This window comes from Geotrypetes seraphini, chromosome 2 (assembly GCF_902459505.1).
Source record: "Geotrypetes seraphini chromosome 2, aGeoSer1.1, whole genome shotgun sequence".
Lineage (NCBI taxonomy): Eukaryota > Metazoa > Chordata > Amphibia > Gymnophiona > Dermophiidae > Geotrypetes > Geotrypetes seraphini.
The window spans coordinates 5,664,859-5,692,319 of NC_047085.1; the positions used below are offsets into that span (position 1 = coordinate 5,664,859).

At 43.3% G+C, this 27,461-nt stretch overlaps 1 protein-coding gene across 2 annotated transcripts in view; it reads right to left on the minus strand.

Moving 5' to 3' along the window:
• RECQL4 (RecQ like helicase 4) overlaps positions 1-27,461 on the minus strand; it is a 127,585-nt gene that overhangs the window by 63,321 nt on the left and 36,803 nt on the right. For both annotated transcript variants that reach the window (XM_033934704.1, XM_033934702.1), the window contains exons 12-15: positions 25,958-26,094; positions 21,056-21,139; positions 20,080-20,268; positions 14,920-15,108 (exon numbers count right to left, since the gene is read on the minus strand). In XM_033934704.1, coding sequence (XP_033790595.1) covers positions 14,920-15,108; positions 20,080-20,268; positions 21,056-21,139; positions 25,958-26,094 — 599 coding nt within the window. The remainder of the gene's footprint in view (positions 1-14,919; positions 15,109-20,079; positions 20,269-21,055; positions 21,140-25,957; positions 26,095-27,461) is intronic.

Below are 27,461 nucleotides of genomic sequence, written 5' to 3' on the forward strand. Positions count from 1 at the left end.
GCATGCGAAACCTCTCCTTTATCAAAAACTTGTTGAGGACTCGAAGGTCCAGAATGGGCCGCAGGTCGCCCGTCTTCTTCGGGACGAGGAAGTACCGGGAGTAAAACCCCCGGTTGTGCTGGTCCACCGGGACCGGCTCGACGGCCCGAAGCCGGAGCAAAGCCTGAGTCTCCTGAAGGAGAAGGGCGGTCTGCGTCAAGTTGGAAGGATACTCTCTTGGAGGGTGGTCCGGAGGGATCCGATGGAAATGAAGGGAGTATCCTTCTCTTACGATGGAAAGGACCCAGAGGTCGCTGGTAATAGCCTCCCATCAATGGTAAAAATGATGGAGGCGACCCCCGATGGGAAAAATAGGGGGATGCAGAACGAGATCGGTCATGCTCCCTGGAAGAGAGTCAAAAAGGCTGAGTAGCCTTCGGTGCAGCCGGCGGCTGAGGCTTCTGCTGAGCTTTCTGGGGAGGCTGTCTCTTCGCCGGTTGTCTCGCAGCAGGAGTTTGGTGAGGGGTGTAGCGCCGCTGATAAATCAAAGGCGGTCTAGAAGGTTGAGACTGCTGAAGCTTGGGCTTAGGCCGAAGAATAGATTGAAAAGACTTTTCATGATCCAAAAGTTTCTTGGTAACAGTCTCGATAGACTTGTCGAATAGATCGGCGCCCGCACAAGGCACATTGGCAAGTCTGTCTTGTAGGTTCGGATCCATGTCAATCGTTCGAAGCCATGCCAATCGACGCATGGCCACGGAGCAGCCGAGAGTTCGAAGGCATCGTACGAGGACTGCATCAGCTGGAGACGTAGCTGGGAAAGGGAGGCTACCACTTCCTCGAACTTGAATCGAGCCTGAGAATCAATGTAAGGAGTAAACTTGCGGAGCACCGGCAAGAAGAACTCCAAATATGAAGAAAAAAAAGAAATTATAATTGAGCACTCGAGACGCCATCATGGAATTCTGGTAGATCCTCCTACCGAACTTATCCATCGTTCTCCCTTCTTGTCCCGGTGGCACAGAGGCATAGACTTGGGAGGGATGAGAACGCTTGAGAGAGGACTCGACCAGCAGGGATTGGTGAGAGAGTTGAGCGCCCTCAAACCCTTTGTGATGAACAATGCAGTATCTGGCATCCAATTTGCTCGGGACCGCAGGGATGGAGTACGGCGTTTCAAAACATCGCATGAATGCTTGATCCAGCAATTTATGTAGAGGAAGCCAAAGAGACTCCGCAGGAGGATTAGGCAAGTGCATGGTGTCGAGATACTCTTTAGAATACCGAGACCCAGTGTCCAAAGTCATATCCAAGTCATCAGCCATTTGCCTGAGGAATGAAGAAAAGGACAACTGGTCCGCCAGTACGGGCCTTCGAGACGGACTGGAGGAAGTAGAAGCCTCAGGATCCAGAGAGATTTGGGATCGACAAGGAGAATAAGAGGTAGATGGTTCCTCGTACTCCGGCCCCTCCGGGGGAGATAAATCCGATGAGGAGTACCCCAGACGTGGCAGCTTCTTCTGCGGCGAAACCTCAGAATGGCGCGAGGAGTGCCGAGATGAGTGTCTGGATCGATGTCCCTCCCGGTGCCGGGAGGGAGAGCGGGAACGCCTATACTTTGCATGGTCCCCCGAAGCTTCCAGTGAATGTATGGGACTGGAAGCGGTAGAGCGAAGGGGCGGAATGGAGGCCGCCTCACGCGATGCAGCCCAGGCCTGGTATGGAGTGCGGAAGAACTCTTCCTGTGATTTACTATGCCCAGGACTTCGATTATCAGTCGGAGGAACGGCACCGTGATGGCGCGGAGGCATAATGGGCTCTAAAGGAGGCATATCGCTAAAGGAGGCCCGCCTCGAGGAACCAGCCGCCCTCCGCCGCTCCTCTTCGTCAAGCAACGAGATCGATCGACGAGGAGGAGGAGGAGGGGGCTGCCCGCCCCCTGGGATCGGGACTGGGAGGTCACCCTGGATGGAGGCGATTAACCTGGGTCCCATAGTCTGCTTGAGCTCGACGAACTGAGCTTCCAGCAGGGACCGCAGCGAAGCCGATATGGAGGGATCCGCACCGAAAGGGAATCCTCCTGCATGGTCTTCGCGCTCCTTTGTGGTCGAGTGCTTCTGCTTGGTACCTTCAGCACTTTAATGACCACCGGTGGAATAGTGGAAGGCGGTACCTGAGCCGAGGAGACGGGAACAGGCACCGGCGTCGAACTCGTGGCCAAAGTCGGGGTAAACGAAGCCGGCTTCAAAAGGCCTGGAGTAGCAGGAGTAGTCGCTGGTTTCGCATGGACAGGCGAAGCGGAAGGTTCCTTAGCAGCTTCCATCTTGAACATCGACTCCCACAACAGGCAGCGCCGCTTAAACGCTCGTGCTGTTAGAGTGGAACAAGGCCGGCACGATTTCGGGAAATGTTCTGGACCAAGACACTGCAGGCAGTGTCGATGCGGGTCCGTCAGCGAAATCGCGCGCTGGCACTTGCTACACTTTTTAAAACCCGTGATTGGCCGGGACATAGGCCGAAAAAGCTCCGCCGCTAGATCGAAGGAGCTGGGCCTGAGCCACGTAGCCGACCCGGCCAACTCGCCGGAAGAAAATTTTTTTTTTTTTTTAAAATAAAATAAAGAAAACACACGAAAAGAGGAAAAGAAATCCAAAATCGCGGAATTAGAAGGCAATAAAACGTGAATTCAGTCAGCGCAGAATTGAAGTAAAACTTCTCAGCTCCGCGGAAAGAAAAGAACTGAGGAGACACGCCCGGTCCATCAGGCGGGAAGTCACTGGCGCATGCGCGGTGCGGGCATCTCGAAACTTCTAAGTTTCTTCAAGCAACACATGCTTGTGAGACGTCCGTATCGGGGCTCTGTCGGATGACATCACCCATTAGTGAGAATACCTGCCTGCTTGTCCTGGGATAATCCTATGTCTTCTAACAGAAAGAAGATTACCGAAGTAATGAACTAATCTTCCATTCTGTTGTAAAGACATAGATTCTGTACCAAAGCAGTGCCAGGTATCTAGGGAGAGACAGATGAGCCTGCCTGCAGCGCCAAGGACCCAAAAGTGACATCCTCTCGGACCACGTAACAGAGATAGGTGACAGTTTTCCTCAGGCAATATATGAAGAAGAGATTGACATGTGAATCCATCTGACAATCAAAGCCGTAGAGGCTGGCCTGCCTCGTCTTGATTGGCTGGTCAGCACAAAAAGATTGTTGGAGAGACAGGATTTATTAGTCCTCTCTAGGCAGAGTAGAAGGATTCTTTGCACATCTAGCCTCTGCAAAATCCTGTACTGTTTGGCTGAACCCATAGGGTGAAAAGCGGACAAATCTCTTGATTGACGCAAAAAGCTGAGACCACCTTCGGGACAAAGGAAAGTACCGTTCGGAGAGAAACACCAGACTCTGTAATCCTGAGGAAAGGTTCCCTGCAGGAGAGAGCCTGTAATTTCAAGATCTGTCTTGCTGATACTATGGCCACGAGAAATATCGTCTTGACTGTAAGGACAAAAGAGACACATCTTGCAGAGGCTCACGCAATGGAGAATGCAATCTGAGCACCACCCTCAAGATGCGAGAGACATCTGGATGAGACTCTAGTGACTGCTTACCTCTTCTTCTTTTTTTTTTTTTTTTATATTTTATTTATAAATTTTTCATTCTTACAATAATTTAATTTTACATAAACTTCAATTAATACATGAAAAATTGTGATTACAAGTAATTCATCTTATCACATAAAATATAACCCTCCCCTTTCTTCATTTCTTAAATCCATATAATACACATTCCCACCCTTCCCCAATTTAATATATCCATTACTAATGTGCTATGAAACCTGATCATTGGAATATCGAGTCAATGGTTCCCAAATTTTCTTAAAATTATGAATATTTCCCTGTTGTAATGCTATCGTTTTTTCCATTTTGTATATATAACAGACTGAATTCCACCAAAATGTATAGTTTAATTTGGTATAATCCTTCCAATTTTGAATTATTTGTTGCATGGCGACCCCTGTCAATATTAATAATAGTTTGTTATTGTTTGCTGAAATCGGACTCTGAGTTCTCATTGCTGTACCAAATTGGATTGGGAAGAAGACTGCAGAGGAGACTCGGGAGAAGACTGTAGGGAGGAATGCAGGAGAGAGACATGCCGTGCTAAGCAGGAAAGAGCCTGCTAGGAGGTCTCTGTCCCAGACCCTAGCTAAAGCACAGCTGGTCTTACAACCCTCCCGAGCTAACAGACTTCTGACTCCTAAGCAGAAGTGCAGGGGAGTAGAAAGACCTCCAGGGCAGGGCTGGCCGTTAGCTGTCCCTGAAGGGAGTTCTTACCCTGTCTCTGAAAGCGGAGATTCCCTAATGGAATTAGAGGGAGAGCTATCTGAAAGCAGTGAGATGGAGTGCAGTCTCGCAGTATGGGATCTCCTGGAGAATCACAGTTAACAAGGTATGAATGGGGGAGGGGAATGAAAGTGAATGTATCTTTGTGTAGCGTTCTTTCTCCCGTAGCAGAACTGTGAGCATGTGTGAATGAATCCCTTAGAGCCTGAGAGGGAGGCCATGTAGATAAAGGGAAGGAGGTGAGAACCTTTAATTAACTTCCCCGAGAAGTGTAACGGAACTCAGAGACCTGACATTGGGTAACCCTGAAGCAGGGAACTTTCGGGAGGGGACTTACACCAGTCATAAAAGGTTGGGTTATATAAAATTCCCTAGCCCCTACCCAGGAGCATAGGGTAGTGGGGGGCATTGGACTTCGGGTGGGTTAGGTCACAGAGCTTCCTGAAGTATTTCCAAACAAAAGGAGCAAAACTAAGGAGAAAACGTTTTGGTTTATTTTTTTGGCTTTTCCGCCTGGGTAGCAGGCTGAACTGTATTGTAAGGAAGAAACCTTATGAAAGTATGTTTTGTTTTAAGTCTCCTCAGACCAGAGGGACTACTGGAACCCTAGTGCTATGAACTAGGGGTAATAAAGATAAAAGCTGAACTTTACCAAGAACGCAGTCTCCACTAATTATTCTACTGCTTATCCAGTGGGAGTCCTCCTGGGAGCGCTCCGTCCTTACGCCTGGGGCGGGAGCCGGGTTGCCAGCGCTAGGCTTACCCCCGGCCCCGCCACAATATATAATCTTGCACCAGGAGAGCTATACAATGTCTGAATCATTTTAATAAAACCGGGGCCTATTCCAAACCATTCCAGAGCTTGATACATATAACTCCATTCCACTCTATCAAATGCTTTTTCTGCATCTAAAGATAGCATAAAAGCTGGATCATTCATATTTTTCACTAAATTTAAAGAGTGGAATGCTAATCTAGTATTGTTTGATGAGTGTCTTTTAGCAATAAATCCTATTTGGTGTACATCAATAATAAAAGGAAGAGCTTTTGCCAATCTTATTGCTAATACTTTAGCAATCAACTTACCATCTACATTTAATAAAGAGATAGGCCTGTAGTTTGAAACCAAGGTAGGATCCTTGTTTGGTTTTGGTAAGACAATAATTACCGAATCAGCCATAGTACCCGATATATTCCCATTATTTATTTGATATTGATACAAATTTAATAAATATGGTAAGATGATATTTTGAAATGTTTTATAGAATTCAACAGTATATCCATCACCACCCGGAGCGGATCCAACTCTAAGAGACTTCAATGCTGATTCTATTTCTTTTAAAGATATAGGATCTTCTAAACTTCGTTTTATATGATCCGGAACATTTGGTCCAATAAATGAGTTTAAGAAATTTAATCCCTCTTGTTCTTTATTTTCATAAGATTCAGAAGAATATAAATCTTTATAAAAATCAAGAAATTGTATTAAAATATCTTTGGTGCTAGTGTGTGTGTTGCCTTGTGTATCTTTAATTGCAATAATCTTAGATTTCCTTTTTTTTGCTTTAAGAAAATTAGCTAATAATCTTCCAGCTTTGTTTGAATTACCATAGTACTGAACTTGCTTATAGAAGATATCTTTCCTCACAAATTGAGAAGAAATCTCATTATATTTCGCTTTTATTTTTAATAAACTTTGTAATGTATTATGTTCCCAGTTCTTAATTAATTTATTTTCTAATACTTTAATTTGGTTTTCCAGATCAACAAATTGTTTTTTAAGTTGTTTTTTGATAAATGCTGAATATGAAATAATATTTCCTCTTATTGTTGCTTTAAATGCGTCCCACAAAATCTCAGCATTAATATTGTCCGAATTATTTATTTGAAAAAATTCATTCATCTTTAATTTAAAATCTTCCAGAAAGTTCGAGTCCGCAAGTAAAGCATTATCAAATCTCCAAATTGGATCGAAATGTTCTACATCATTATTCTGAAAGTCAATCCACACACCAGCATGGTCTGAAATTACAATGGGATCAATAACTGCATTCATCACTCGCTGTGCTATATTATTAGACACGAATATATAATCAATTCGTGAAAAAGATTTATGGACCTGAGAACAAAAAGAGAATTCCTGATCATTAAAATGAAGAATACGCCATATATCAACTAAATTACAAGATTGAACCAAATTATCTAAACCTAACGATTTCATAATTCTACTTGGTCTCTTATCCAAAATTGGATCCATTACAGCATTGAAATCCCCTGCTACGATTAAATTAGAAGTAGCCAGTGGTAACAGTAATTGTTGAACTTGTTTGAAAAACTCCATTTGATTCGAATTAGGAGCATATAAATTTAATAAATCCAGGGTTGTATTTCCCAGAACCATTTTGATATGCCCCCATCTTCCTAAAGGATCATGGTTTATTAATTTGAAATCAGCAGTGCACTTCCTATTTATCAGGACAGCAACCCCAGCTTTTTTCCCCATTGCAGGTGCAAAGAAGCATTTAGAAATCCAACCCCCAGATAACTTTTTAGATTCAATATCAGAAAGGTGCGACTCTTGAATAAAATATATGTCCGCATTTTGCTTTTTAAGGAACGTTAGTACTTTCTTTCTCTTAATAGGATGATTTAAACCATTGACGTTAATAGAATACATTTTTATATCCATCTATTTTATAATTAAATGTTGGCAAATACTTCTAAAATAAAAAAGATGACCAGACCTCAGCACATTAAGTAAATATAATTCATTCATCCAATTCCCCCATTCCTTACCCCCCTAAAATAAGATTATAAAAGAAAAATTCAAATTTTACATTTATCCCATTTTCAATCCTCATCAATATATTATTACTGTGAATCCCCCTCCCTCTCTCTATGCTCCCTCCCCTCCCCCCATAATCATTGTCTGATCTGGAACACACATTGGTATAGCAGACCCTAAACCCCCTCCCCCAGACAACTAATATCCCTCCATATTGAATTAATATCTCTCAAAAATTCAGCTATTCTTTTTTCCCCCACATATTTAATATTTCATTATTTCTATCCATACATATTCAATCATTCAATTAATAATTATTAATATTAATATTTCATTGTAGCAAATAACATAAAATTATCTATAATGAATTCAAATATAACTATTCAAATAAATTTTCATTCATATAAGTTATTCATATAAATACTAGTATCTTAAAAATCTTTATCTCCTTAGTAATTATCTCTTCTTTAAAAAACCCAATTCCCAGACTTAACCCTTTATTTAATAATTTTTGTATTTCATATCAATTGGTATCTAGGTAAAATATATCATTATATTAAGAATCATACTTAATTAATTCATATAAATTATAAATATATCTTCCTTTCAAAGTAATATATATCCTATCTTAATATTTTGTTAACATTTTCAATTTTAACTATAATTCCATGTATATTAAATATTCATTGTTAATTTAAATATATTCATTCATAGCGTTAATATATTACTAATATTAGCATCTAACCAATTTATTTATAACATTCTCATTTAAAAATCAATCATAATATATTCAATATAAATAAATATTTGAATAAAATATATATTTTCATATTTATTAATAAAAGTCTAAAATTATTTCCTATTTTATTAATAATCCCTTTTGAAATATGTAATATCCTATATTTATTTCCTCATTTGTTATTCAGGATGGTTAGTAATTAGTAGTTAGGTAAATATATATATTATATTTACAATATCTCTCATAGATAATTAATTTCTTGTTAAATTAAAAATGTATCAGTAAATTCACAATATTGAAAAATTAGTCAAAAGCTCTTCATCTGCAATAAAATGCAGTAAAAATAACTTGGACCAGTATCAATCCACTTCTTTTTTTTCCCCTCTTTTCTTCTCTTCAAAATGAGTCTTCTCCATGTTCTCTTTTTCCTTTAATCAATTTTCCTTTATGTAGACATTGGTTCCTCTTGTGATAGAAATTCTTTAAGTTTTGCAGGGTCTTGAAAATACCAGGACTTATTTCCAGTAGATATTCGCATTGTAGATGGATAGTACAAGGCGTTACTGGACCTGGTCTTCACCAACGGAGATAGTGTCACTGAGGTCTCGGTAGGGGAAACACTGGCCTCCAGCGACCATAATATGATATGGCTCAACCTCAGAAAAGGATTCCCAAAAACAAGCACAGCAACAAGGATTCTCAACTTTAGAGGCACAGACTTTAATCAAATGGGAGAGTTCGTCCATCAGGAACTACATAAACAAGGACTAACTAACAACGTGGAGGATATGTGGTTGTCCCTGAAGTCCATACTACACGAAGCAACAGACCGATACATAAGGACAGTAAGTAAAGGTAGAAAAAACAAAAGACCCCAATGGTTCAGTAAGGAAATCTCAGAATTAGTTAAACAGAAAAAAGACGCATTTATCGCCAACAAACATTTAGGCAGGGAGGGGGCAAAAGAGGACTATCTTGACAGATCCAAAACTGTCAAAACAGCAGTCAGAGAGGCCAAACTCCGAATGGAGGAAGAGCTAGCACGAAAAATGAAGAAAGGGGATAAATCTTTCTACAGCTATATCAGTGACAGGAAAAGAAACAAAGATGGCATAGTACGATTGAAGCAATCGGACGGTAAATTTGCAGAATCAGACTCTGAGAAGGCAGAAATACTAAACAAATACTTCTGTTCAGTATTCACTCGTGAAGCACCGGGAGCTGGTCCTCAGCTTCAGATGGGAGAAAACCGGAAAGACCCGTTTCAAGATTTCGAATTTACGCCCAGTAGTGTCTACAACGAACTATCAAGACTCAAAGTAAACAAAGCAATGGGACCGGATAACCTACACCCCAGAATGCTCAGGGAGTTAAGAGAAGTCCTGGCAGAACCATTATCGGTTCTTTTCAATCTTTCCCTAAGCACAGGAGTGGTCCCCTTGGACTGGAAAACCGCCAATGTAATCCCACTCCACAAAAAGGGTTGCAGGACAGAGACAGCAAACTACAGACCAGTGAGTCTCACATCTATAGTGTGTAAACTCATAGAAACGCTGATCAAACAGCATATTGACACAATCCTAGACGAAGAAAACCTACGTGATCCACACCAACATGGATTCACCAGGGGTAGATCATGCCAATCTAACCTGATTAGCTTTTTTGACTGGGTTACTAGACAACTGGACGCCGGAGAGTCACTAGACGTAGTATATTTGGACTTCAGTAAAGCATTTGATAGCGTCCCTCATCGAAGATTACTAAACAAGCTAAAATCGATAGGATTAGGAGACATTCTAACTACATGGATTGGGGATTGGCTGAACGGCAGACGTCAGAAGGTGGTGGTGAATGGTACCCCATCTGAAGCGTCGGACGTGATCAGTGGAGTGCCGCAGGGATCGGTCCTGGGCCCAATTCTATTCAACTTATTCATAAGAGATATGACACAAGGACTTAGAGGAAGGATATCACTATTCGCCGACGACGCCAAACTTTGCAACATAGTAGGCAAAAGCTCATTACCTGATACTATGTCACACGACCTACTGCTGCTGGAACAATGGTCAAATACTTGGCAGCTAGGCTTCAATGCTAAAAAATGTAAGATAATGCACTTGGGCAAGAGAAACCCGCGTAGAGCTTATGTACTAAATGGCGAGACTTTGGTTACGACCACGGAGGAACGTGATCTAGGAGTGATCATTAGTGAAGACATGAAAGTTGCCAATCAAGTGGAGAAGGCTTCCTCCAAGGCAAGACAAATATTGGGGTGTATCCGCAGAGGTTTCGTCAGCAGGAGACCTGAAGTTATGATGCCGTTGTACAGAGCCATGGTGAGGCCGCACTTGGAGTACTGTGTTCAGTTTTGGAGACCACACTACCGAAAGGACGTGCAAAGGATCGAGTCGGTTCAGCGAACGGCCACCAGGATGGTCGTGGGGCTCAAGGATCTCCCATTTGAAGAAAGACTACAGAAGTTGCGACTGTACTCACTCGAGGAAAGAAGAGAACGGGGAGATATGATCGAAACGTATAAATACATCACAGGACGCATCGAGCCAGAAGATGATATCTCCTGGCCCATGGGTCCCTCGACCACCAGAGGACATCCGCTGAAAATCAGGGGAGGGAAGTTCACGGCGACTCCAGGAAGTACTTCTTCACCGAAAGAGTGGTGGATCATTGGAACAGACTACCACTCCAGGTGGTAAAGGCCAGCAGCGTGACGGATTTTAAGAATAAATGGGATACTCTTGTGGGATCTTTAAGGAAGTAAATTCAGGGGGGGATACTTGGAATGGGCAGACTTGGTGGGCTGTAGCCCTTTTCTGCCGCTTTTTTCTATGTTTCTATGTTTCTACATGTAACCTTTCTCTTTCAACTGCTGCTTCAGCATAAGAAACTGCTTTCTGATGTTTGCAGTGTGTTTTGCAAAGTCTGGGACCAGCAACAATTTAGACCCTTTATAATTTAAATTTTTGTTCGCTTTTGCTACTTTCAGGATTTCTAAAGCTTGCTGGTATCTCAAAACTTTAAAAATCAAGGGTCTGGGGCCATTCTGATTCACTGGTCTTTTTGAAGGGATTCTATGAGCCCGTTCTATCTCCAACGGCCACTTGGAGTTTAACTGTAACAGTTCAGGTAACAAGTTCTCTAAAAACTGTACAGTGTCTCCCCCTTCAAGATGTTCAGCCAGTCCAAGCACTCTGATGTTCTCCAAATCTATCAGCTGATTTTTCAAGCTTTCTACATTTTGTCTTTCACTGTCACACTTTTGCAGTTCAATTCTCTCCTCAATCACAGACATCCTCTGACTGTCAGTCTGGATCTCCTGCCTCAGACCCAGCACCTCCTCCTTGACCTCCGAAATTTTGCCAGTGTTGTCTGTCAGCATTAATTTAATTTTAAATAGCTCTGACATTATATCTGCTTTATCTGAGAATTCCTCTGTTTCCAACGGGATGGGGACACTCGACGGCGACACCGGAGTCACTTTAGATCTTTTTGCCGATACACCGGAAGTGCACGGCTTCTCCGATTTGCCTTGCCTTGTGGTAGCCATTTCAGAAGTTATTTTTTGTTTTTATAACACAGGTGAACGATTCTTAGCAGCTGTTTCCTTTCCTTATTTGTCTGAGTTCAGGGAGCTCTGTTGCTATGCGACCATTTTGCGTGCTCCAAGCCACGCCCCCCCTGCTTACCTCTTCAAGCCTGAGAGGGATGCAATAGAGAGGCCTTTATCTAGGCTGGCTTGTAAAAATGCCAGGATCACCAGAACTGGTGCCTGACAAGGCTCTACTTGCTCCTTGGTGCACCATAGTTTGAAAGCTTTACAGGTTTTAGCGTAAGCTGCAAACGTTGAAGGCTTCTTGGCTCTAAGGAGAGTTGCAACGACTAGCTCCGAATAATCCTTACAGGTTAGGGCTGTGCACTCAAAAGCCATGCCATAAGACCAAAGCGCTCTGGATTTTTCATGGGAACTGGGCCCAGATTGAGGAGCCCCGGATGAACCAGTAGCTTGAGACACCTGTCTCTTTGTAGTCGCACCAGATCCACATAACAAGGCCGGCAAGGCCAGTCCGGAGCCACCAGTATCACCAGACCTTGCTGGATCGCAACTGTGCAGATGATCCGGCCTACCATGGCCAACGATGGGAACACAGAGTAGACTCTCTGTGGGCCAGGGCTGGACCAGAGCATCCAGCCCTGTGCTTCCTGGTTCAGCTCTTTGACTGTAAAAGCAATCTTGCGTTCCTGGCTGAGGATATGAGATCCATGCCTGATCTTCCCCAGAATCATACAATAGAAACATGATGGCAGATAAAGGCCAAATGGCCCATCTAGTCTGCCCATCTGCCTTAACCATTATCTCTTTCTCTCTCTGAGAGATCTCATGTGCCTATCTCAGGTCCTCTTGAATTCAGGCACAGTCTCTGTCTCCACCACCTCTTTCGGGAGACTGTTCCATACATCTACCACCCTTTCTATAAAAAAAGTATTTCCTTAGATTACTCCAGAGCCTATCACCTCTTAACTTCATCATATGCCCTCTCGTTGCAGAGTTTCCTTTCAAATGAAAGAGACTTGTCTCATGCGCATTTACATTACGTAGTTATTTAAACATCTCTATCATATCTCCCCTCTCCTGCCTTTCCTCCAAAATATATAGATTGAGATGTTAAAGTCTGTCCCCATATGCCTTATGATGAAGACCACAGACCATTTTAGTAGCCTTCCTCTGGACCAACTCCATCCTTTTTATATCTTTTTGAAGGTGCGGCCTCAAGAATTGTACACAATATTCTAAATGAGGTCTCACCAGAGTCTTATTCAGGGGCATCAATACCTCCTTTTTCCTACTAGCCATACCTCTCCCTATGCAACCTAGCATCCTTCTAGCTGAACACTCTCTGGGACAGAGCCACTCCCTCAGATTCAGAGTCTGCCTGCTTAAGAAATCATCCTGGATGTCATCTTCCGCCCACTTGAACATAAGAACATAAGCAATGCCTCTGCTGGGTCAGACCTGAGGTCCATCGTGCCCAGAAGTCCGCTCACGCGGTGGCCCAATAGGTTCAGGACCTGTGCAGTAATCCTCTATCTCTACCCCTCTATCCCCTTTTCCAGTAGGAATTTGTCCAATCCTTTATTGAACCCCAGTACCAACCTCTGCCCTATTACGCTCTCTGGAAGTGCATTCCAGGTGTCCACCACACGTTGGGTAAAGAAGAACTTCCTAGCATTCGTTTTGAATCTGTCCCCTATCAGCTTTTCCGAGTGCCCTCTTGTTCTTTTATGTTTAGAAAGTTTGAAGAATCTGTCTCTCTCATGATCTTGTAAGTCTCTATCATATCCCCTCTAAGTCTCCTCTTCTCCAGGGAAAAGAGACCCAGGCACAACGGGGCGCTTTTCTATCTCACCATTATCAGCTATTCTATTGGCTATATTGAGTTGCCGTGGGACTATTCATTGCATAATATTGATATGGCATACAGGACTCTATGTTTCATATTTTAGAGCTTCTGCTCACTTCTACTTTGATTTCTTGGCCACTTTTGTATCATTTTTTATGTTGATAAACCTGGGACTTGTTGGTTCAGCTATTCCACCTTTCCGGTTTTCTTTGAACACTGGATTTTGTTTGTTGTCCTTTTTAACCAGTGGATTTTTGAGGCTTTGGTTCGTTTCTGCTTGTGATCCAGGAAACTACAGACTGGTAAACCTGATGTCAGTGTCAGGCAAAACAGTAGAAACTATTATAAATTATTTAAAAGAACTAAATTACTGAACACATATATTCAGCCAAAGCAAATTTTGCCTCACCTATTTGCTACGTTGTTTTTGAAGACTTTTTTTTTTTCCTTGCTGCTGTGAGAGAGACAGACAACACACCCAATGCTCTGTCGCCTTAACAGAGAGCCCTGGCAACCCTTTTTCCTCAACTGAGAGAGATGGCTAAGTACACTGACTCCTGACGCAGGCGTTCCGCTGAAACACAGCCTGTATGTCAGGTCCTTCAGTGAAGTTTGGATGTCAACCCACGGTGCTCTTTTTGCCTGTGCTTTGATTTTCCTCTCTTCTGATACACATAATTTATAAATGGTTAAAAGTTCTGTATTTAGATTTTTAGAAAATGTTTGACAAAATCTCTCATGATAGACTCCTGATAAAAGCAAAACCCATGGGATAGGAGGAAATGTTCTGTTTTGGACTAGGAATGGGTTAAAACGACAGAGTAGGTTTAGATGGCCAATTCTCTCAATGGAGGAAAGTGAATAGTGGCTGCCACAAGGATCTCTAGTTATTCATTTATTTTAAAATGTATACACCACATAGACCTAGGCAGTTTACAAAAAGCATACATAATATCAAAAGAATACATACAAGAAGAAATTTATTGTTACATATTGTATAAGGTATTGATTATATGTTAAGAAAGGATGGGAAGGGTGGGAGATAAGAGCATATTATTTGTACCATTGAAGATTATTAAGTGTTATATTTATTGTTAATTTGTTTGGATATATTGTTACATTTATTGTAAATTTGAAAATGAATAAAGAATTAAAAAAAAAAAAGAATACATACAAGAAGAAATCATGAATTGCTCCTACACTTCCCACATAATCTACTGACAATGCCAGTAGACATCAAAGACTTAGGTACTGGGATATTAGGCCCGAGTTTTGGTGGCCTAAAATACCAGCACCTAACACAATTCATACCCAAACTCCACCCTTAACCACACCTACTTTTCGGGTAGGTGCCTTGGTGTAGGCAATTTTGTTAAATTGTTTTTTTAATGTAACAGTGCCAACTGAACCAATTAAAGAATTAAATTAGGCAAGCCAACCTAACAGTGGGTGCTTTTTACAGAATCAGGGCCTTTGTGTCTCTCCTACATTTATTTTACCTGGTAGTCTAGGAAGAATTTGACTAAAAAGGACTGTTGTAAATGTTCTGGATGGGAGTAAATCAGCTCCTTACCTCACCATCTTGTATATTCCCCCCAAGCCCATCCCTTCAACCAGCTTAAGTCTTTGGAACTTAGATTTTAGCTTTGCATTACCTGGTCCTTGTCCCTGTCCTTGGACGTGGACAAGTGAAGATTAGATGGGACGGCTGCTGAGCGCACAGCTAGTCCATCTTCCTCCTCCTCAGAAATTCCCAAATGATGAGCAACATCCCGTGCGGTCATGAGAGTGGCGGTGGCAGTCAGCCCCAGGAGGCAGCGCACACCTAACCGATCACGAAGTACCTGGGAAGAAACCATTGACAAGTTGCTGCCAGTTCCACGCCAAAACTAGGAAAATTGCTATATTAGAGCTAAACACGCATCTAATTAGGATGCCTTGTGCTAAAATTGTTAAAGACATAGATCAGGGGTAGGGAACTCCAGTCCTCGAGAACCATATTCCAGTCGGGTTTTCAGGATTTCCCCAATGAATATGCATGAGATCTATGTGCATGCACTGCTTTCAATGCATATTCATTGGGGAAATCCTGAAAACCCAACTGGAATACGGCTCTCGAGGACCGGAGTTCCCTACCCCTGACATAGATGATTATGATGCTACAGAATGTTTACATTTTAATAACTCACATAGTGAGCGAGAGAGAGAACACACATCCAAGTTTACCATCCCAATCTCACAAAATTTGCAAAAAAAATGAGTAGTATCCTTGACATACAATCTGATGGAAAGAACACTGGGTTGGAAATGGAACTCGTCCACTGGTACCACATCCTCTGACAACACATTCCAGAGCTTAACTATTTTTTGAGTGAAAAAATATTTCCTCTTAATTGTTGAAAAGTATTTCCCTGCAACTTCATCGAGTGTCCTCTAGTCTTTATCGTTTTTGATGGAGTAGAAAATGGGTTCACTTGTACCCGTTCCACACCACTCAATCATATCCCCCCTTAGCCTTCTCTTTCCAAGCTGAAGAGCCCTAACCTCTTTAGCCTTTCCTCATACGAGAGGAGCTCCATCCCATTCATCATTTTGGCCACTTTCTTTCAACCTTTTCTAATTCTGCTATATCTTTTTGAGATATGGCAACCACAATTTAACTCAATACTCAAAGTGAGGTCACACCATAGAGCAATACAGAAGCACTATAAAATCCCTTTCCTAGCATCCTGAAATACTTGGAATAAAATTCCTTCCCTTTTCTCCATGGTGTAATGGGTTTGAGTGCTTTGGCCTGAAGAAGAGAGGAGAGTTTCTGTGCAAACAATTCCCGGTACTGAGAGGTTAGCGTTGATGCTCTCGGAAGGCAATTTGGTGGATGTAGCCCATTTGGACTATTTTGAGAACCCAATGGTTTGAGGTTACAAAGGGTCACCTTTTTTGGAAAGCTTGTCTGGAATGGCTACTTTTATTGCAGCTATGCTTTCCTGGAGGCAGTCAAATGTTTGCCCTCTTGCTTTGACTGGGAATCCAGTTAGGACTTCTTAGCCCTCTGCATGGATCAGAGTGAGATCTCTGGGAAGCCCGGGATTGATGAAGGGATGGAGGTAACCTTCATCTTTGAGAGTAGTAGACCTTCCTTTGCATTCTGTCAGAATATCTCCTGGAAGAGGAGTGAGCTAGGACAGTGACTTGATGGTATCAGTAGGTTTCTTGATAAGGTCTGCAACCTCTTCAATCAAAAAGGTTGTTCTCCCCAGCACACAACATCCACCAATCCTTGGCCTTAAGTCAGCTGGATTACTGCAATATAGTTTATCTTGCAGGTATTAAAGAAAAAAATCTTTCCAGACTAAGAATTATCCAAAATGCTGCGGTCAGTCTTATTTTCGGCTTGAAGAAGTTTGACCACGTTACTCTTTTCTACCGGGATTTGCGCTGATTGCCAGTCGAGGCACGTATCATCTTTAAATTGGGCTGCATTTACTATAAAGTATCTCTTGGTCAAGTCCCGAAATATTTGGCTAAATCATTTTATATTTCGGCACAAAGGTGCCCTCGTAAAATTCATCCTCTTTTTACATTTCCACCCGTTTCAAGTTGTAAATTTAAAAAATATCATGAGCGCACACTTTCCTATCAAGCTGCCACTTGGGATAAGGAGTTCAAACAACTATTATCATCTTCTGCTTCTTATTTACATTTTAGAAAACAATTAAAAACTTATTTGTTCTCCAAATTTTTGTGTAATTAACTGCAAACTTTCAAGTTTCTTTATCCATTTGTAGCTTTATTATTTAATCTTTTGTTAACATAGAACTTAACGGTTATGCGGTCTAGAAATAGCTGTTATGTTATGTTCCTGAATGCTGGTTTTAGGTCTGAGGCATGCAGGCAGGTGAGTCTCAACATCCCAATACCCACTGGATAAGCCCTGGACGCCACACTGAAAATATCACAGGTTGTCTGAGCTTGGTTACTAACTGATGAAGTTCTGCAATCTTTCCTACAGCCTGAGCATCTGAACTCTGTCGCACTACTCACTAAGACTCATGAAAAACTGATAAGAATGCATAGAGGAAATGAGCATAGCATTCCTTCCAGAAGACTCCAAAGACTGAGCCTCCCTCCCCGAGGGCACCGAGTGAGCCTTACAACTCTTGGCTCTTTTGAGGGCAGGTTTGACCTTCACAGTGTGGTGAGGAAGCTGGGGCTTCTTGGATCTAGGAACATTAGCCTTGTTGTGAATGGGCTGCATAGAGAGAGGAGTCTCCAACTACTTCATCTGTATAGACTGAAGGATCCTGTGCACTGGAAGCATCAGCATCCTTTGGAGAGGAGTTAATCTCAAAGATGTCCAATAAATCGACCCTGAACTTATTCCCACTTTCCAAATTAAATGGAATGGACTTTACTATCTCCTTTAAAAAATCAGTAGAGTTCCTCAAGGGGAAACCTTTGTGTTTCATGTGTGTGGGGAGGGTATACCAAGGGACCCCCCTCTTCCAAGAGGACCTCTGGTTCCTCCTCAGATACCCAGGAGTGGTCCGAATTAGAATCTTGAAAGTACTCCTCTCTGGAAGTCAGTCTGTATCTGGCCTCAGTCTGCTAATGTGTTGGTCAGGCCCCAGGCAAGGGCACTGAGGGACAGATCTCCTGTGCCCCAAGCTTTCTCCCCCGAAAAGCACCGACTCTAATACCCTATGAAGTACTGTGAAGTACCAGCACCCTGATTTTACAATTAGACTTTAGTAGCGCTTTTGACCTAGTGGACCATGAAATAATGCTCACGTGTTTAGATGCAATGGGAATATCGGGAAGTGTGTGGACCTGGTTTTAAGGCTTCTTAACTAAATGATCTTTTCAAGTGGTCAATGATGGGAATTACTCGGAATCCTGGAAAAGCCCCTCGGGAGTCCCTCAAGGCTCCCCACTATCTCCCACCTTGTTCAACATATATATCGCCTCCCTAGGTCACCTACTGCAAAAGTTAAATCTAATATATTACATTTATGCAGATGACATCTCTATATTAATTCCAATAACAAATGTGACGAATGCCACATCTAAACACAAAATCCCGAAAATCCTGACGCACAGGAAAAGAGCGGGAAACAGGACAGACCCCCTGAAGCAGAGGGGCCCCCATACGCGGGGTCTCCGGTGGCGCAACTTCAAAAATGCAGCACCAAGGAGACCTGCTACATTAGGTCTAAAAGCTCATCCCTCTGAATAAAAAGCGCATCTGCTCTGGAAGACGGGAAACCCGCCGCCCCGCTGCCAGTGGGCGTCCCCTCTAGAGGATCCTGGAAGCCCGCCAAAGCAGCCAGGTCCTCAACCATGCCAACACGCTCCTCCGACCACCAATTCGCAATCCAAGCCCCCCCGCGGGCACTTGGATGAGGGAGGAGGAAGAGGGGACGCCAAACGAAAAGAGGGAGGCAAAGCCATAGGGGGCGCGAAGGGAAACCACCCCCGAAACCCCCCAGGTGCACGTGGGACCCCCAATTGTCTGCACAAAGAAAGAAATTAAATTGGGGACAAAAAACCCCTGGGGGTCCCCAGGGACTCCCTGCCCCAGCAGGGGTCCCTGCTGAAACCTGCCCCTGTGTTTGCAATACAGGGGGAAGGTCACCTGAGGTTGCAGACAAAATGGAGGGGCCAGACAGAGAAAATGGCGAAGTTCCTGCCAAAAAAGCTCCCTCCATGGCCTGTAGCGGCTGAGAAGGCTGAACAGTCCCAGCCGCTAAAACAGGCAAGTCGGCATCAGCTGTCAAAAAATCAGCTGAGAGGGAATCCTTCGGGGAATCCCTCAGTGGGCGGTTGGGGAAGACTGGGCTTCCCCACTGCTCCCAGCCGACTCGCGAGGCACCATCGGCGGGGAGCTCTGGGCGCCTGCAGCCACTGCCGACGGAGCTCCACCACCTCACCGGGCCAAACTACCGATTTCAGTCCGGCCGCGAGTGCCTCGCGGCTGGACCCAATTGTGTCCCACTCCCCCGGAGAAGGGCACAATTGCTCCATACGAGACCTAGCTAGAAACAAAGTGCCGGTTAGAAGAAAAAATACAGTAAAAAACATTAAACTGACAGGGAAGCACCCCTGCAGACGGCACTACCTCAGGATTTTTTTTTTTTTTTTTTTAACAGAAGAGACTCCACAGGCTCTCGAAGCAATATGCCTTGCTTGATTTAAGGGGCAAGGCTTACTGCTGAGGCTCCTCTAAAAAAATGTGGGGAGGTGGAGGAAGTGGGGGGAGGGACCCCGCTCGAGACCCGCCGGGTTTGACACCCCCGAGGTCGGACGGACCCCCAAACAGGGCCCGCCCAAAAACAGGGACTAGAAACCCCCTAAACAAATTCCAACAGCCCTACCAAGGGAGATGGGTACAGATCACTCAACACCTGCTGGAGACTGAAAGAAGACTGAGGTAAATAGAGAAGGGAGTATATTATATACTGTCCCACAGTTTTGTTTTCAGTCTCCACCTGCTGGTCATGATTGGATATATACCCATTCGTAAAGATAAACCTCTACTGGTCTGGAGAGTGCTAAAGAATAAGGGAATCGTGAGTTAATCGTTAAGCTGAAAATGAATAAGACTAATCAAATACACACTAACAAAACCTTATCCATATTAGTTTGATGACCTGAAGAAAATCTTTGTAATTTAGCTATATTTAGGTGGCACCTTGTTTGATAATAAAATAGCCAACATGACAAGCTCCAGCAGATTCACACTCTTTGTCATGAGTCTAGGACACAGTGAAAATGGCTCGTCTTCATTTAAACTACGTCCTCATCTTTATTTTTACCTTACAAAGACGGAGGTAGCATGGCCGGAAATTGTGGGACCATTCAGAGACACAGTGCACCTCATCAATGCAAGCAAATGCCACAGGAGGCAGCTGGTCTGCTGATGGGAGGCAGCTCGATCCAGACTGACCTCCACCAACGAGAGCCTCTGGAGACAGCAAGAGCACATGTACTTTCCCTTCTTTCACCTGCAGAGAAAGATCCAAAAACAAACAATTCATTTACCCATGGTAACCTCAAATACATTGCAAGTACCTAGCTTCTAATCTAAGCATTAAAAAAAGGCAGCTCAGGATAACAACACGGTTGCAATTATGAGTTAAAGCTTATGAAAGGCAGAGCTGTTTTAACAAAACTTCAGTCCCAAGAACAGGCCAGGTAGGTTTAAAGATGAACGAGAGACTATAAGAAGTTATAACAGACATCTTTGTGGGATGCCAAAGCTTTTCTCAGACTGGAGTGGTCGTTTCTGAGATTAGTCCTTGGGAAGGCAGGATTGGGTCCCAGCTTTTCAAGCCATGGACATTTAAGGTAGGGGTAGAAGGAAAACGCTGTTCCCTGTTCCCATTCTTCTTTGTGATAATTACTGAAGGGAAGGGAAAGGGAACTTGCATTTCAAAGCTGACATTCAAAGCAGTGGGCACTGGAGGAATGAGTGACTTGCTCAGGGTCACAACCAGCAGCTCTGGCCAAGGAAGAGAGGAAAGAGCCAAAATCATTATTTGCAGAAGAAGAGACGCATCACATATATTAGTTTCCCTTTTATCATTTTTGTTACCCTTCTCTGTACCTTTTCTAATTCTGCTTTATCTTTCTTTTTTGAGAACGGCACAAAGTATTCGAGGTGCGGCCATACCATAGAGCGATACAAGGCATTAGAAACATTTTCATCTCCATTCCTTTCCTGATAATTCTTAATATTCTATTTGCTTTCTTAGCCGCACATTGAGCTGAGGGTTTCAATGACACATGTACCTTTCCTATCGCTGCCTCTCTCTGGTTCTTAGTCATATTCGAGTGAATGCAGACAGCCTTCAGAGGAGGAGGGAGTCCAGATACCTGCAAAAAAAGGCAACTACATTCAAAAAGGATTAGGAAGAAACTTACTAAATGGATGTGAATAATTTTTTAATGTAAAAAACAAACCAACCAACCCTAAATAAAACACATTTTACAGAAAATAAGATATCTGTACAATAGGAGATTTTCCATATCAGCATGTCCCATTTCATTAACTCTGCTCTGTAGCTCTTGAGATACCCGAGACCAATAACCTTTTCCATGTAATTAATTTTCAGCCTGAGCCTGTGGAAGACTTTATATTGTCCTCTTCCATCACCTAACTGTAAGAGTAAAACAGATTTTATGCTGCTTATCCTACGAATTAGCAGTGGATTTCCCTAAGCTCATCTTAATGAGGGCTTATTTACTTTTCATTTAGGTATTTCATCTTTATACTAAGTTCCTGTACTATGGAGTTCCTTCTTTATACCAGTTCCTGTAAACCATGCCGAGCTCTACAATTGTGGAGATGATGCGGTATACAAACTTAAGGTTTTTAGTTTAGTTTTTTAAACCCTGTTACGCTAAGTGCTTATACTGTATTCTCTGGCAATGGATTCCAGAGTTTAATTACACATTGAGCGAAGAAATATTTTCTCTTGTTTTAAATCACTGCTTCACTGAATGCCCCCTAAGTCCTAGTATTTTAGGAAATACCTGTTCCACTCCACTCAGTATTTTATAGGAAATGGCCCAGAGTACTTTACATTACATTAGTGACTTCTATACTGCCAAACCTTGCAGTTCTAGGCAGATTACATAAGAGGATAACTGGACATTTCCAGGAGAATTACAAGATTGGGACTAGTTAAGGAGATGTATTAGTTTGTTTTGATACATTTTCTGAATATCAGGGTTTTAATTTCCTTTCGGAAACATGAACTCCCTTCTACACACCTCCAAAGTCAAGAAGGTCCTCACAAGGAATATCCCTAACCACACCCTCTCCAAAGGACATCACATGAGCCAGCGAGACACTCTGGAATGCACTCCCCAAAAAGCTTCAGGAAGTAGGTGAAAGCTTTGCTCTTTGACCAGGCCATCAAAGGATGACGTAACTAACTCGCTAGTCACACAAACATACATGCAAGGAGACTCTATAGCAGGAAATGTTTATCCACTCCTACCCTAGGTAAGAAACTTCATCTGCAACTTTCTTTAAATTAGTCCCATTATTCTCTTACTCATCTTATCTATATGTTTCATCTTTGCTTACACCCTATACTATTAAAATGTTCTATTGCATGTTGTGTTGACATTGCAAAGAAAGACTAAGTTCTTACCTAGACAATCTTCTTTTTTGTAGATGTGTTTAGCTGTCCTGAACCATAAGGTTTTGCATTTGAACTCGCAAATTGCTTGCAGAAAATTGTCAATCATTTCAACAACACCTCCTTCCCCAGGAAGCTGTTCTTGCCCCTTCAGTTCGTGCAAAAGCAATCAAGTAGCACTGGAAGGAGGGAAATAGGGAAGAATCCCTGATAGTATAATTCTGTTCTGCTCTGTAACAAACATTACAACATTCAAGCAGCTGTTATAAAACAGATACAAAAACCATCTGCAACTGGCACTAATCTTATATAGAGCTCGTAACTACTTGCGTGTCCTGCTATCCAGCAGAGACATGAAGCAGGCTATGCACTCTCAAGTGTGTTCCTTTTTTTAAATTCTCTCAGCTCACCTGAAAGACAGATTTCTCCAACTCCAGACTGACCCCCAGGCAGAAAGCAGGTGAAGCCCAAGTACAGGGCAGGGCTTCAGAACCATTAGACACATCTACAAGAAAGAAGATTGTCGAGGTCTTTCTAGTGCAGTGTGTCTAGTGGTCCTGAACCTTAGGGATTTACCAAAGCAGTCCACAGAGCCTAGGGAGGGCCCACTGAGCCTGATTTCAGAAAGTAGCATCTTTCCTGGCTGCTACATCCACTCTATAGAACCTGGTAAAGATATGAATGGTAGACCATGTAGCCACTCTACAAATCTCTTCAGGCGAGACAGCCCTAGTCTTGGCCCAAGAGGCAGCAGCCCCTCTAGAGGAGCGCGCTTTCAATGCGATTGGTGGCTGGACAGGGGCAGACGCTGAGGAGGGCTGGACAGGGGTAGACATCGAAGGCAAAGACCCTCCGGAAGAACTGGAGACCACTGGGGAAGAAGCATGGCCCCCAGCCACCTGCAAGTAAGCCTTGTACATTGCTAAAACAAAATCAGAGGCAAAACCCCCTGGTGGCAAAAATGCAGGAGAAGAAGAAACCCCTAGGTCCTGTTCCTCTCTTCCTAAAACAGGAGAGAGGTCACCTGAGGCAAAATGGTGGAACTTCCCGCCAAAACTGGAGAAAAGCCCGCTGAAAAAATCTCCTCCGAGGCCTGTAGCGGCAAAGAGGCCTGAAAAGACCCAGCTGCTAAAGCAGAACTGAAGGCAACAGCCGCTGTAGCGGTAGAATTCCCAGCACCATTGGTGGGAAAGGAAACCTTATTTCCCTGACCATCAGCAGCTGGGAAAATCCCTGTGTGAGTTGTAGGAGAAGCCCAGGCTTTCCCACTGCCCCCAGACGAAGGGGAACCCTGCTTGCCTGAGCCTGAAGCTGATGAGGATTCCCCTTTGTGGCGGCTGGAGCACTTCATTCACATGATGGCCGCATCCACTGCTCGACGGGTGCACACAGTGAGCACTTTTTAAGTGCCTTTGAAGAGTTAATTGTGAACTGCTACAAGTCAAAACCAATCCAATCTTTAATTTTATATATCGATTCATCCCTCACAAGAAGGGTTCGTCTCGGTTAACAAGATTTCCTAATTCGATAAGAATAAAGGAAAACTTCTTTTCCAGTTAACAATTAAAGGCTTCCTTTCAGACTGGCACTGCCTCAGGGCTTTTTTTTTTTTGGGGGGGGGGAAGTGAAACTTTAATGAACAAATGATCAGACCCCCCACAGGTTCTCAAAGCTGTAGTTTTTGCCTGAACTGTGGCAAGGCATGCAGCTGAGGCTGGGGGAAAAGGACTCAGCCATCCGAGTGTGGAACCCCTGAAAGGGTCCCCCAAGCTCTGTCTGGGTCTCAAAAACAGGGACAATAAAGGCCATTAATCAGACCCAACAGGCCCTAACTAATCAAAGGAAAGACTGCACAGGCTTATCACCTCCACCTGCTGGAGACTGAGAACAGACTGACTGTAGATGGGACTGCACAGTAGAGAATGACATGGGGAAAAAAATTTCTCCCCGTCCCCGCAACCACCGTCCCTATCACCGCCCTGTCCCTGCAACATCTGTCCCCACCCCGTCCCTGTCCCCGCGACTACTATCCCCGCAGCAGCTATATAAGCCTCAGTACTGCAATATTTAGCTTATTCCTGCCTTATAAATCAAAGTTCTGGCTGCTGAACTAGAGAAAGAGATGTTCAGCTGGCAGAGCTTTGTTTATAAATTTTTATCAACACAACTAATATACTACTTTATCCTAAAGCAAAAAAAAAAAGGAAATAAATAGAATTTTTTTTTTCTTACCTTTTCTGCTTTTCTCATCGTCTCATTCAATTCCTTCCATTCACTGTCTGTATTCTCTCAGTGACTTCCATTTGCTCTGTTACTGTACCTCTCCCTTCATCACCACCCCAATTGCTCTGGCATTCATCTTCTTCCCTCCGCTCTCCCCATAGTCTGGCATCTCTGTCTTCTTCCTTTCCATCGTCTTCTCCCAACTTTCTGTTCCCCATTTCCTTTCAGCGTCTTCCGGTTGCGTCAGAGGAGAAGCTTCTGTCCCCAATGCATGTGACTACAGGCAGGCTCCGGCATCTTGAACAAGTTACTCTGTAAACTTAAAACGTGCCTGAAGGTAAGGGGGAGGGAGGGAGGGAGATAGATAGATAGATTCGGCCAGCAGGTAGGAAGGATGGAGGTGACCGCGTGCGTTCCCTCCCTTAACTGCGGGGACAAGGCCATTCACCGCTCCACAGGGCAGTGGATGGCCTTGTCATTGTACCTGCAGTGAGCACTTTCCCTCCCCCCCTACTGTTTTGGCAGGTTACCCGTGGCTAGCCGTGGGTAACAGCCACCGTGTCATTCTCTACTGCACAGCTCACTTGTATTACTGCCAAAAGTCAATGTGCTGGCAGAGGAATGTAAACCCATCCATCTTGGAGGGACGATAAAGAACATAGTCTTTGGGTTGCCAGTCAGATCCCTGAAAACCTCGTCGCAAAGGGGGGAGAGGACCACACAGCTGAGCAGAGAAGGAGCCTAGCTCCTGAATAACTCATGGATGTGAGCATCTTTGCAGGGGTCAGCCCCTGAGCTTAAAAAAAAAAAAAAGCAGACTGGCTAGCTAGATGTCCCCAAGGGCCGATCCTATTAGCAGCAGACTTCTGCAATGCGAGTCTGCGTCTTCTTCCAGGCAGAGATCCTAACAAGTGGGAACCCCTGAGCACCGAACCGCCAATCAAACACTTAGAAAAAAATGCCCCAAAATAATAAAACCGCACAGCAGAGCAGAAACACTTCTGAGCAACTTGCATGAAGAAACAAACTGAGGGGCCAGGAGCAGCTTCCTGGGAAGGAGGTGGAGTTGAAAAGATGATTGACAGTTTTCTGCAAGCAATTTGTGGGTTCAGATACAAAACCCATTGACGTGAATGTTGCATATTATGCCATACTTTGTATTGTATTCTTGCTGTATACCACCTAAAGTGAATTCCTCAAAAACCGGGTAAATAAATCCTAATAAAAAAATGCATTAATTCAGGCTCTCAATACCAATTCACTTCACAGACACTTCATTCTAAGCCAGAACTCCTCCAAAGGTCATCATTCTCCCTATTACCTGGTCATCCATCAGTGATACTAATGGAGATACCACTAGGGTAATGCATTTTGATCTTTTGGCATATAAATATGCAGGAAGCTGGTAGCACAGAGACTTCCCCATTCCAGTGGACAGGATAAGCAGCGTGGACAGACCTGCAAAAGAAATGACAGAAAGGAACAGAGGAACGCATATTAGGCAAGTTTGTATAACCCCCATGTATTATTTTTCAGGATACCTAGAAACTTGACAGCAGATAAAGGCCAAATGGCCCATCTAGTCTGCCCATCCACAGTAACCATTATCTCTTTCTCTCTCTGAGAGATCCCACGTGCCTATCCCTGCCATAGGTGTTCTCAGAACAGGATATACTAAATGAAATAAAATAAAAACATAGAAATCCAGATATTTAACATGCTTTTAATATGCTTTATGCCTGGACTTGTGGCCTAACAAAGTCTTGACGAAAAATCTGTTTCTGAACTCATCATCAACCACAACCACACTGCCAGCCAGTGGCTCAAGGAAAAATTTGATCTTACCTGCCAATTATGTTTCCTTGAACCTTTCCAGTTCAGATCAGACATGTGGGTTATGCTCCTCTGCCAGCTGATGAACAAACACCCTACACAAGGCACCATGCAGCCAGCAAATGCTTAGGTTTATTCTGTACAAAAGCAAATGTAGACTTCCTTTAATTACTTCAAACAGGAGGGAGAACCCCCAGATATCTCCAGAAAATGTCTCCACTCACTTGGCATCAAAAAGTAACTTAGAAAATCAGACTCTCAAAAAAAAAAAAAAAAAAAATAATTAAAATGAGGGAGAGACTCTGAACTGGTCTGATAAAACTCGAGGAAATAAATTAGCTAGACAGACAATATTTTCCCTTCCTTGTTGTCCCCCCCCCCCCCAGACCAGTTCAGAAGAGCATGAATTAACAAACACCCCTGGACTGGGAAACAAGGATATCATCTTTGGCATGAATATCTGGCATGTACATGTTTAGAAAATGAATGCAACAAAAATCGCATTGTTCCCCTTCAGATCTCTACCGGAGACATCACATGAACGTATGTCCACCAGGTTGCCCAACCTTAAATTGTGCGAGCCTTGAGCTCACTGGTCCTAATTCATCCTTTCAGTAAACAAGCCGATTAAAGTTTTTTTCTTTAGATTAATGCATTATGATGACTTTAAGTGTGACTTCTCTTTCCTTTGGTCCTCCAACAGGACACACATAACCTGCCCGTTTTCCAAAACTCCCTGGTTACCTCCAGGTAATGCAATAGTGCCCTATACACATCAAAAGAATGAATGAGAGGCCATTCGGAAAAATTAAGAGGGGGCAGATTCAAAACCAATGCTAGGAAGTTCTTCTTCACCCAACGGGTGGTGGACACCTGGAATGCACTTCCAGAGGGCGTGATAGGACAGAGTACGGTATTAGGGTTCAAGAAGGAAAAGGGAATAAAATAATAATAATTATTATTTTATTTTTATATACCACCAAAGCCATGAT